Source organism: Pogona vitticeps, chromosome 1 (assembly GCF_051106095.1).
Source record: "Pogona vitticeps strain Pit_001003342236 chromosome 1, PviZW2.1, whole genome shotgun sequence".
In the NCBI taxonomy this organism is placed as follows: domain Eukaryota; kingdom Metazoa; phylum Chordata; class Lepidosauria; order Squamata; family Agamidae; genus Pogona; species Pogona vitticeps.
In genome coordinates, this window is record NC_135783.1 from 232168802 (window position 1) to 232181566 (window position 12765).

The 12765-nt window shown below is 39.7% G+C and overlaps 1 protein-coding gene across 8 annotated transcripts in view; it reads left to right on the forward strand.

Annotated features, from left to right (window-relative positions):
* The window catches only part of MYLK (myosin light chain kinase), a 272240-nt gene that overhangs the window by 210433 nt on the left and 49042 nt on the right, over window positions 1–12765 (forward strand). For all 8 annotated transcript variants that reach the window (XM_072985155.2, XM_072985164.2, XM_072985149.2 and 5 more), the window contains 2 exons: window positions 5711–5761; window positions 9762–9889. In XM_072985155.2, the coding sequence (XP_072841256.2) occupies window positions 5711–5761; window positions 9762–9889 (179 nt within the window). The remainder of the gene's footprint in view (window positions 1–5710; window positions 5762–9761; window positions 9890–12765) is intronic.

Consider the following 12765-nt stretch of genomic DNA (forward strand, 5'->3'; position numbering starts at 1 on the left):
TTGTGGTACCTTAGCTTATAAAGATGCCACAGTAATGGTCAACATAGAGGAATCACTGCAGTAAGTCAACTGGCAAGTTGAAATAGCACCTCAGATATGGAAACCTTAGAATATGATTAGATGGGGAAGCTATACCAGATTTATTAGTTAACCCAAAAATTGGAACTTCAAGAACAGCAAAGCATCTTATGACACCTTGAAAACTAAAGTGTTTTATTTGTTATGAATTTCAGGGGACTTTAGCCCTTTCTGAAGGTGTCTCTGTCAATGAAAGCTCATGCCAAATAAAACTGATAGTCTTAACAGCACTACAAGAATCTTTGTTGTTTTTGTTGCAACAGACTACCACAGTTATCTCTGTAGGTCTGTTGGACTAATCTCTTCCTTAATTTGCTGCTTTCTAACAGAGGGGTTTGATGTCTTTCATAGTGCCGGCTGTCCAGGGAATGCAGCTGAAGTTTGAACTGTTAAATGGCTAGCATTTCAAAATATCAGACTGCTCATTAAAGAGTGTTAAGTATGAAGCTTTAGAAGCTTAGACTATAAGCTTCTGTTTTGAAAAGCTTTGAGGTGGCACATTGGGCAGTGCAGGGAAAGGCTAAGGCTCCTGCTGCTTAAGCCATTAGAAACCACTGGAGCACATTTGTAAAGAACAAATGATACAGATTGGGGGGGGGGAATTTAGGGGAAAATAAGAGAATAATGATACTGATTTTTTTGCTGGTACTTGAACATATTGGTAACATTCCTAGTAGCTTTGGTAAGCATGCAAGACTTTTAGATGTATTTCTTTCTCATGGTAAAAATATGTTATCCTTACATACTTTATTTTTCTTCTTCATTTATGTTGTGGGAACCTATCCCTCCCCTTCCCTTTTTTATGTTTGATATCCTAATATTTAGTTACCCAGATTGAATATCTCCGCTTTTGTAAGAAGGTACAGCTGGTGATATGTTAGTTGTATGAGATGCCTAATATGATTTTTAGTTAGCACAAAATAGTGGAGGGGGGGGTTAGTTGGAGGTGATATAGAGAGCAGGTCGGTTGTGTTCCGCATCTCCTCTGTCTCCACTGAAAGCTATAAGGGAACCTGCAGTTCTTCTGCTTATGATGAAAGTCAAACCTATAGTCCTAGTTCACTAAAGCTATTTAATCCATATCTTTGACCACAATCCTGTTGGGTTTCACACACACACACATGCATTGAAGCAAAATGGTGCTGGCTAGTTGAAGTTAATTAGAGAGGTTCCTGTTACTTGTCTGGTTGTGTAACCCCCACATGACCAAGCACCCTGTCAACACCTCATGGATTAGCCTCTATTAACTGCCTGCTACCAAAACTAAGGCAGCCCTCTGTTTACTTATATGAAAGTAAAACCCATAGATAGGGACGTGGTGGCACTGCAGACTAAACCGCAGAAGCCTGTGCTGCAGGGTCAGAAGACCAAGCAGTCGTAAGATCGAATCCACGCGATGGAGTGAGCACCCGTCGCTTGTCCCAGCTCCTGCCAACCTAGCAGTTCGAAAGCATGCAAATGCAAGTAGATAAATAGGGACCACTTCGGTGGGAAGGTAACCGCGTTCCGTGTCTAAGTCGCACTGGCCATGTGACCATGGAGGATTGTCTTCGGACAAACGCTGGCTCTATGGCTTGGAAACGGGGATGAGCACCGCCCCCTAGAGTCGAACACAACTGGACAAAAATTGTCAAGGGGAACCTTTACCTTTACCTAAAACCCATAGATAGACAAAGATAGGATTTCCTTGAAAGAGGAAAACAACCGCAAACTGGCCACAGTTGAGAAGGTGGCGACTACACATACAATATCATTTATATTAGGGTGGCATTACCTTATTCTAAAACAATGAACAGATTATCACATTTTATTTGGCATAAGCCTTTGGGCGCTGAAACCTACTTCATAAGGTACATCTTACATTGTAGGCCAAAGTCTATGTATGAGAGTTTAAAGATATGCACTCCTGTGTTAGACCACGTTTTCCTAGGGAAGCTCACAGAACTAATTCAACTGGGAAAAAGTAAAAATGCAACATGGGGATGCCTAACGATGGGCAACTCTTAAAACTGAGGTAAGGGTGATGACTGGTCAATGTGCACTTCTTCGATTATGGTCTTGCCTCAAACAGCATCTTTTGTCAAGCTGCCAAAGTCAAGAAAGCACAAGGTTTTTTTCCTTCCTCCTTTGATCTTCAAGCTGTTGTAACTATAACCTCTTGTAGAGCCTGTGCTGACATTTGCCAGTTACCAATCCATCCTGTTCTCTCACAGCTTTCACTCTTACCTGGTTTCATTCAAACTATCAAGCCTTCCAGCAAGGGCCACTGACTCATGTGTTTCTGAAACACATACAGTGGTGCCCTGCTTAACGGCGATAATCCGTTCCAGGAAAATTGCCATTAAGCGAAAACATTGTAAAGCAAAATAAAAACCCCATTGAAACGCATTGAAAACCTTTCAGTGCGTTCCATTGGGCTTTAAACTCACTGTCCAGCGAAGATCCTCCATATGGCCATTTTCGCTGCCTGTATAGCGAGGAATCCATCCTTAAACACAGTGGGGAGCCATTTTAGTTACCCGGCAGCCATTTTGAAAACGCCAATCAGCTGTTGAAAAATCATCGTTTTGCGAAGAATCGGTTCCCGAAGCAGGGAACTGATCATCGCAAAGCGAAATTCCCCCATTTAGACCATCGTTTTGCAATCACAATTGCGAACGCAAAAAGATTGTTGTAAAGTGGATTCGTCGTAATGCGGGGAAATCGTAAAGTGAGGCACCACTGTAGTTAGGACTGCATCTAACTTTGCTGTAGGAAATTAATTTCTGGGTATGAAACTACATGCACCTGAGTCTGTGAGTGACTATACCTGATGCATTGCACACATGGGTGAAATGTATATGGGATATATATTTTTCCTCCACAGATGTGATGCTCATGTATGAAATTTTCCCTTTGGGAAGCAATTCTGAATAATAACAGAATGGCTTGGGATGCTGTTTCTGCCCAGTCCCCAGCCTTTGGTGCAAGTGACATGAGATTTTTTCCATTTGAAGTTTTTACAGCGACACACTCTGTTCAGAGAGCTATTTACTGAGAAGCAGAAGCAGTTGGGAGTTCTGTGTTGCTATTTTTAGTAAAATGCCTGAAAAGGGAAATAAGAGGCTGGCTGGGGTAGAGACAAATACGGATGCTTCTAACCATCTCTGCTTATGGGACTCTTTAAGTATTTGAGCCACGGAAATAACATGGCAAATTGTTCCACTGCGGCAAGTAAGGACAACACTGGTTGAAAGACTGTGGAAATTGTAATCCAAAAACGGTAACTTGCTTATGCTCTGGCTGCAGACTCATAAAAGAGCCTTTTCCATGCATAAAGCAGAATTTTCTCATGATTCAGATAATGCTTCTCTCATGGCAGTCTTTTGATGCTTTGCAAATTTCAGATCATTTAAAAATCAATACTAATTTATTCAAAGTGGGGTGAAATGTTTGACCTTTTTTTTTCTTTAAACCAGTGGTTCCCAACCTTGGGTCACTAGATCTTCTTGGACTAATACTCCAAGGAGCCTTGACCACTAACTCTGCTGGACAGGATTTCTGGGAGCTGTAGGTTTAAGTCATGAATAGGATGTAAGTAGATTGGGAGGACAGTCTACTTTGCCCTACATCAGTGGCTTTCCAGTTTGGGACCCAGATATTCTTGGTCTACAATGCCCAGAAGCCCTGCCCAGAATAGCCAGTGATCTAAGCATCTAACAGTTGCTGTTCAAGAACGTCTGAGGGCTGAAGTTTGGGAATCATTGCCTTGTACATCAAAAGCAGGTAGGGCTAAGGAACTTTTTTCAGATTTGCCAGAAATCTGAGGGTCATACTTCTAAGGGGACAGGGCTACAAGAAAGGGATATAATCAAAGAGGCCAGCTTGCATCATTTTTTTGTTTTTGTTTTACTGTATTTTGTTTTACTTATAGTGTTTTATTTTATTTTAAAGGTTGCTACACTGAGGTTTTGTTACCTGGAAAACGATTTCAATTTTAAAAAAAAATTAAACTGAAAATGACCCGCTGTGACTTCTATTGGCCAAAAATATTTGAGAGGAGTAGAGGGGCCCAGGGGTTCTCATGAAGCACTAAAAAAAACTTGGTAAATTGGAAGTGGGGAAAAAATTACCTTTCAAATTGGAAAGTTTAACTCCCATGCCCCTAGGCAGCACTTTTCCAACAAAATATATATTTAAAACAATTATTTAATTTTGGGGCAGGGTGGAAGGTACTAGGTGGGATCCCAGTCCTATGTAGGGCTGTCAAATATCATTAGAGGGCCTGCATGGTCCCCATTCCTAATCAGCATGGTCCACTATAGTGGGATGCGTAACTCAGTAGACAGAATGCTTTGCCTACTGAAGGACTCCGATTAAATGCTGGGCATCTCCCATTAAAAGGACTAAGTAGGTAGAAATAGGAGAAGCCACTTAGCTTAAGTCTCTGGAATGCTGCTGCCCAGTACGATAGGCAATACTGGGCCAGATGGACCAATCAGGTATAAGGCAGTTTCCTTCCAGTTATGGACTGGGTTTGCATGAGGAAAAGGAAACACTGCTACTGGTGGGAAGTAATGGAGAAAAGAGTGGGGCATTTAGGAACCATCCAATCCAAAAACTATCATCCTCATGTCAAATATTTGGGGAGATAGGAAAAACATAGTGCTTTTAATATGTAGTTGCCCTGTGTTGATGTTTGAAAGCCCTTTGCTTTCCTCCAGTACACCGTGATTGTGTGTGTTCAGTCAACCACCACCATCATGTTTTGGTTTAAGTGAAAAGGGACAGGCAATTCTATCTCCTTTGAATTCAGCTTTTGTGTAAAGTACACAAGAAGCTAAACAAGAATCAGATCAAGGACCTAAATAAGCTTGGTACAACTGTTCTGTTTTTAGGTTTATCTGGATTATGGTGGTCCTCAACTGTGTTTTGCATCAAATGGGTATTCACATCAGTCAGCCTGTGGCTCTAGGACAGTATCTTAGTGACCCCTTTTCTCTGGCAGAAAGCATTGCTAACATAATGAGTTTCACCTACTGGCACAAATTATTCCACAAATCTTTGGGCTAACACCACCAGGAGGACAATTTTATTTCCATCCAAGGACCAAACTACCCATGAATCAGAACTGTCTATCTAGAGCTCCCAAAGTATTTCCATTTCTATAAAAAAAACAGTGCTGCATGACCCTGGTTTGGCCTTAAGTCATGGTGTTGGAGACAGCATTTAACCCTTTCACCTTATGTTCTGAAACCTCGATCCAAATACTTTCCCGCCTCCATCTGTTACTGCTAATTTTTAAAGAAAGCTCATGGATCTGTTTAAAAAAAAAAACAACAATGCAAGTTTCCTGTTCTATGCCTAGCAAGAAACAATGGAGATTGTGCCCTCCCCAATAATGAAAACAAGGTTATTTGAGTGGTCAAAAATAATATATAGTTCCCATTTGAATCTCACTTTGTTATACTGTTTTGTTCATAAAGTTCCCTTCCGTTTAAGCAGCTTAGCTTTTGCAGCATCTTTATGGAGGCAGTTTTAGTGAAAGGAAGATCTACTGCAGAAAGAAAAGGCAGGCATTCATATAAGTTCATGTGTTTCATTTAAAAAACTTTAAACTTTATGCTTATTTCTTTTTCTCTCTGTCAATTAGATGAGGCAACAGTAAAGAAGAAACCAGCTCCAAAGACTCCACCCAAAGCAGGTATTGTTGGTTTATTGCTATAGAAATACAGAGGGTAATATACAAATTCAGAACATTTATATTGCTCCTTTTAGTTACCTGTACTATTTGTGGTCATTTGAGAAGACTGTGAGGTGTGCACTGACAACTCAGAACAACAATTATTTTTTCTGAGGCACTTTTACCCTGTTCTTCAGCTATGGAGGTTACAATTTATTTTTATTTTATGTGTATGTATTTAAAATATTTTTATCCCACCTTTCTCCTTGAAAAGGACCTAAGGCAGCTTGCAATGAAAGACAACATTTAAAATTGAAAACAATGAGTATACAATGGTGGTTAACATCATAAAAAGACAATATTTAAAACTATTTAAAAATGAATAAGGAGGCATCTTAAATCAGGCAATATTAAGGCAAAGATCAGTACGTATACAAAAATTTTAAAATGCCACTCTGAGAAATGGAAAACACGAGTATTACTAAAAATCCAGTCAAAGCAGCAATGCATAACGGTCTGTTTAAAAATCACACACAGGTAGATGCTTACTGCGGGAAGGCTTGCCTGAAGAGAAAGGTTTTGTCTGCTTGTGGAAGGACAGCAAAGATCGGGCCAGCCTGGCTCCAGTGAAAGGGAGTTCCAAAATTTGGGTGCAGCAACAGAGAAGGCTCTTTCTCAAATAGTGCCTTGTAAGGGATCAATAAGAGCAAGACATTCCTTGTCCATAGATTCACAGTCTAAATGACACAACAGAAGAGGAGACTGAGAAGAAAAGATGGCAATTAAAGGACTCTTAGGCACCAGTACTTAAACTTGTAGTGTCTTTAATGGCGTCTGGAATGTTAAGAGTTCAGGGGAGGGGAGGGGAGAGCTGTTTTTTCAGCAAATGGATCTACTTCCCATCTCTCACTCTGCTGCTGTCATCTTCGAAGAACAGGCAGGCTTCAGAAAAGGCAGAAATACAATAGATCAAGCCTTTGTTTTACACCATGTAATTAGTAAATACACCAAACCTCCAAACAAATATCTTTACACTGCCTTTGTGGATTTTTCATCAGCCTTTGACCTGATAGATAGAGAACGTCTATGGTATAAATTGGAAAAAACAAACATTGATAAGAGACTCCTGTGGCTTATACAGCTACTACATAAAGAAAATACGATGCAAGTGCGTATAGGCTTACAGGGAGCTCTATCACAACAGGTTCGCATTACCCAAGGGGTGAAACAGGGTTGTATTTTAGCACCTTTTCTTTTCGACTTTTATATAAACAGCCTTATCCCTCAAATGGCTTCCCCCACATTCTTCCCTCCAGCCATTGGCTGTAGGAAGATCTCAATACTGCTTTATGCTGTTGACCTGGTTCTGCTATCTTTGAATAAAATTGGTCTTAAAAGAATGCTGTCCAAATTTGGGCAGCTCTGTAAAGAGGAACGGCTAACAATCAATTATACCAAAACAAAAATTATGGTCTGTGGGAAGAGAGCCCCTAAGCATAACTGGTCTCTGGATGGGCATGCTATTGAGCAGGTACAGTCACTTAAATACTTGGGCCTTCAATTTTGTGAGAAACTCTCCTGGAGAGAGCATTTAAATGCTACAATCTTACTGAGTACCAGATCAATAGGGCAATTTAAAAGATTTTTCTACAGCAGAGGAGGCCAGCTGGTAAATCCTGTTCTCAAGGTGTTTGTTGTTAAAATTCTAGCACAAATGCTCTATGGGACAGAACTATGGGGAGAGGCAGCCAAGCCCAAATTAGAAATCCTGCAGAACAAATTTATGAGGCTGATACTGGGTCTCCCCCCCCAGGAACTCCCTCAGCTCACCTTAGAGCTGAGTTAGGCCTACCCTCAATTGCCGCTAGAATTGATCTGGCTTATCTTAGATATTGGCATAGACTGAACAGTTTGGAGGACTCCTCCCTGACAAAGTGCTGTTGGTTAGAACAACTACAGTCTGGTGGATGGGCACAACAATGTCACCAAAAATTAAAGGTCCACAACCTTTTGATGGAAAAGTTCCTTAGTTTAAGCTCTCGCGACCTTAGGAATTGGATCTTTGATCTTGATGCTAGCCAGGATAGGGCGGCTATTGTTGGGTCCCATTTTTCTACCTGGTATCCTCAACTTCAGGTGAATCATGCAAAACCAAATTATTTCGAGTCATTGACTTTTCCCCAGATTCACAGAGCTTTTACAGAACTTGTATTTGGACAGATGGCCTCAGCATACCTCGAAGGGAGATATAAAGGAATCCCAGTCAAGGAACGAAAATGTGTCTTTGGCTGCAACCAGATTGAGGATCTAACTCATTACCTACTGTTCTGTCCTCTCTATAAAAATCCTAGAGAAAGATTTCTGTCACCCATCATTAAAATGTATTTTAACTGTAACACCACTGAAGCAGTAGTAGGATTGCTTGCTGATGCACAGTTGCACATTACATATGCTATAGCACAATTTGCACTAGCAGCTAAGAAGCTGAGGCTTCGTTTTGTCAGGGATCATAATGCCACATAAATGCTGAACACAGTGGATTGGCGTTTTACATTATGACAATATTTTTAGACCGGGTTTTATTGGTTTTAAGGTAAATACCTGTGTTATTTGGATTTTATATGCTACAGTAGTCACAATATTGTAAAGGTCTATGGCCAGAAACAATAAAGTTTATATGTATGTATGTACTGTATATCATGAGAACCAGAGCTTCCTTAACCACTGATATATACCTATTAATATTGTTCCTGTTATATGCTGTCAAGTCAGAACTGACTTATAATGAACCAAATAGGGCTTTCGACTTCAGTGAGGCATTTAAGGAGTGGTTTTACCAGTTCCATAACCCCAGTGACCTCCCCTGAGTCCTAGTACATTACTCTAACCAGTATTCAACATTGAGTACCCCACTTGCTTGTATGGCATGAGCTCTTCTCACCTCTGCTATCTTGCAAAAGCGGCCTGCTTCATTTTGTGACTGGTCATCAGGAAGTAAGCAGACTTAATTTCAAGTCTGGTTGCTTAGACATGCAGTTGGGAAGAAAATGCATGTGGCACAGTGAGCAACACACAGCTTGCTTTCAGGTCCACCCCGTTTTGTGATTCTGAGAAGACCCACCACCCAATGAAGGAGAATTATGCTACAGGAAGCTTCCATCAAGTCTAGTGCTTTCTTAAAACAAGGGATATTGCCCCCACCTCCCCATTATTTTGGCCAAAAATAAGTTTTAAAAAACCCAAAAGTGGACTTCTTTCCACTTCCAGTCTTGTTTTTTGGAGAGGTCACACAATGTGACAGATTCAAGGAAGAAAAATTTGCCCTGAGCCTGAGACTTGCCAAACTTTCTTAACCTTGGTCTGTAAAATGTCTGCTGAGTGGTATCTTTGTCACACCATGTTTAATATTGGCAATTATCCATTCAGTGTTTTCTAGAGACGATCCAGTTTTTGAAGCAGGTTTTCTCAGACAAGAGGGACCTTGTCAGCTAAGAAAACTGTCAGTCCCTCTCCTTGTCGGAAAGAAAGAGGGGAAACATAAGACTCATAAAGTTCACTTTTCTGTTGGGGTGACAGCTATTTCAAGTCTGTGGTACATATCACCAGCATCCATACTTGGGAAATAAAATGTGCAAGCTTGCATTAAAGAACTGTCTAAAATATTTCATAAATGCCTAAGTGAAGTGGTTCAGAAGTGTCATCTCCAGATTGCTGGATAGATAATCTGTTCCTAACTAATTTGTCCACCTGGATGCATTCACATGCTGACTTTCGAATATCTATCTACATGTGTACTGGAAAGTGAAACATTTGTAGAAAAGTGCAGAGAGAGAAAAGGTGGCTCCAAAATGCAATGTCAAGACCTTGGGCACCATTTATCAATACAGCTGGGATGTTACACTGATTGGCAAAGAAAACCGGTTGTTTTTTTTTCTTACTTTGAACTTACAATATAAATTTCTGAAAATCAAGTTTCAAAATTTTTTCTTTTCTTTCTTTTCCTTCCTTCCTTCCTTTCCAGCTCTCCCACCTCAGATTGTTCAGTTCCCAGAAGATCAAAAAGTGCGGGCTGGCGAGTCTGTGGAACTTTTGTGCAAAGTGACAGGAACACCTCCCTTAACATGCACCTGGATGAAATTCCGAAAACAGGTAATAAAATCAGTTTTTTCTTTCTACTGATCATAGCATGCATGACAAACAATAAAATCTGAAAACTTGTGTTTTTTTTTTTTTTCATTTACATTACGCATCCCTCCATAATTGTATAGCTTCCATGACTGGTCACACTTATGTATCTGAAAAAAAATCATGGAAGGAGTTACTTTATGTGATCCCCAGGTGTTGTTAATACCATTGTTTAAATTTAGGCCTTTAAAAAACCTTTTGTGTTTGAATTTGTTGTATTGCCATATTGATTGTGTTATTATATAAGGGTGGAATAATACTTTATTCTACAAACCACCCAGAGTAGTGGGTTTGCACTAATGGGACAGTATACAAATGGATTTTGTTTTGAAAATTAAAAAAAAACAACCCATGGGCTTTATTTGAGGCATAGGAAATTAGAATAGTGGGGTTGGGGGGGAGTTACCAGATGTACACAGATGATTCTTTAGTAAAAGACAAGACATACAAACAAAGCTCTTAGTCATTTAATGAGTAAGAGAGTCACACAAATCCTGACCCTCATCTACAAGAATTTATCCAAAATACTCCTTTTTTGAAATTTGTTTCAAATGAAATTTCTTTTCTATCAGATAGCAAAAGAATGCTATTCTGTATATGCTATGATGCTGAGTGTTGTAATGTTCAGATCAGTGCTAATTTGAGAGTCTTGAATCCTTTGGCCAGTTGAGCACAGTGATAAATACTTGGATATGAGTTTTGTTTTTGTGTCACTCACCTCATTTCATCTTCAGTATGAGAAAGTCTCTTATGTGTTTCTTTGAGAAGATGTCAAAACCCAAAGCAGATACAGATGGAGATGGGAACAAGACTAATTAAAAATGTTTCTTAGCAGCAACAGGTCTGAGATACATGAGATCAGAGTCAGTTTTGGTACAGAATGTCTCCTCACCGTGAGAAACCCATATGGTTCCTTCTAATATATTACTACATCTGAAAATATATTTTGGGGGGCAAACGTTTGCCTGTGTATTGGTTAGCACATATTTCCCCTCTATGTCTCTTTCTTTGAATAGTTTCTGCGGTTTTGTTGATTACCTGAAAATAAGACCTAACCTGAAAATAAGCCTTAGTATACTCATAATATAAGCCCTAGCCCAAAAACAAACCCCAGTTAAGTGAAACTCCACCCTCCACCACTGTGCAGCAACCAAAAGAAGATGACATGACTGTATTTGAATAAATGTAGATTATTGTACATGAAAAAATAAAACATCCCCTGAAAATAAGCCATAATGAGTTGTGGTTTTTTTTGAAGTAAAAATTAATATAAGACCCCGTCTTATTTTGGGGGAAACATAGTATTTTATTTGCTGTTTGTATACTTTAATTTTTTAAATCCTTTTTTGAAAAAGACTATAGTTATAATTTTTAGTTACTAAACTAGAAAGGATAAAAATATTTATAATAACACTAAATAAATCTTAAGTTCTAAGGAGGAGGATGCTGACTCCCACACAGCAATGGAAGATGCCTTCTAATTGAGTGGGTGTCTTGTAGAGTCCTAAGCAAGCTGTGGCAGATCAGCAGTTAGTTATTTCCAGTATCCTCTACATTACCAGAAGGCTGATGGTAGACAAGAGATAACAATAGTCAGTTCTGTCAAATGGAAAGCTGACCAACCTGAATTGTCGCATGATCTTATGATCTCACTATATATTGTTATGTTCCAAAGAACCAGTGGTTCTTAACCAGTGGCATGTGTATCACTAAAGGGTAACAAAAGCAATATAGGTGGGACACAGGGTTTTTGTAACATTTAATAGGAATTTGCTTTCCCCATGGTCTTCTCAAAGTGTAATGTGCTTTCTCTTACTGACCCTATCTATCATACATTGGCCAAAATCACATTACTTAGCATGGTAAATTGCAGTGGATTAGGCCCATTAAAGCAATGGCAATTTGGTGAGTAAATGCCTTCATCTATACAAATGGGCCTACTCCAGTTGTGACACTATGTTAAAATAAGCTGCAATTAGAGTAGGACCATTTGACTCAATGGAGTTTACAAATGAGCTTAGTAAATCCCAATTGATTTGATGGGCCTACTTTTAGTGCAATTTACTCCACTAAGTAACAGGATTTTGGCCATTATCAGCCATTTTTTGGAATAGTAAGAGCACTATAGCAACTCAGGACAATTGGTCTTCCTCCTGACTCATCAGTGTGTGTGGTGCTGTGTCCTGTCAAGGATTCCCTAGTTTGCTTTTGCCTCTCTCCTTATTTTTGGTATGGGCTAGTAACACTTGGGTTGCGCAAGATCGGGAACTATGTACTAACATAGGAAATATGTATGACAACATAATGCCTGTGAACATACGGATGACCTTTCTAGGGAAAGTGGTCCTGTTTTGTTTCTCATATGATGGAATATTGATTCTTTGACTGATTGGTGAAACATAAGGTATGAAAGGTTGAGAACCACTGCAGTGGAACCATCTCAGTGTATGTATCATTGTCAGCTGGTGATGATAGGGAAGTCTGATGGGTGTCGGTGTGGTCAAGTTAATTTTGACATGGTAACCTTTTCCAGGTAGAGTATGCAGAAATAGTTTAGCCTCCCCTTGTTCCGGGGGAAACCTGGGACTGTGCATCTTGCCCAAGGCCACATAGGCTGATATTTCTGGGATGCACAGTGGGGAATTGAACTCCCAATCTCTGGCTCCTCAGGCAAGACGCGTAACTCACTGAGCTATCCAGTCAGCTGATAATGAATTTACCATCCGAAAACATTGTATCTATGGCAGTGTTCCCTGATAATAGTCTGTGATGTCTAATCCAGGCTTTTTCTATTGCACAGATTCACAGCTAGATTTCATAGTCAAAGGAAGAGTGTTAAG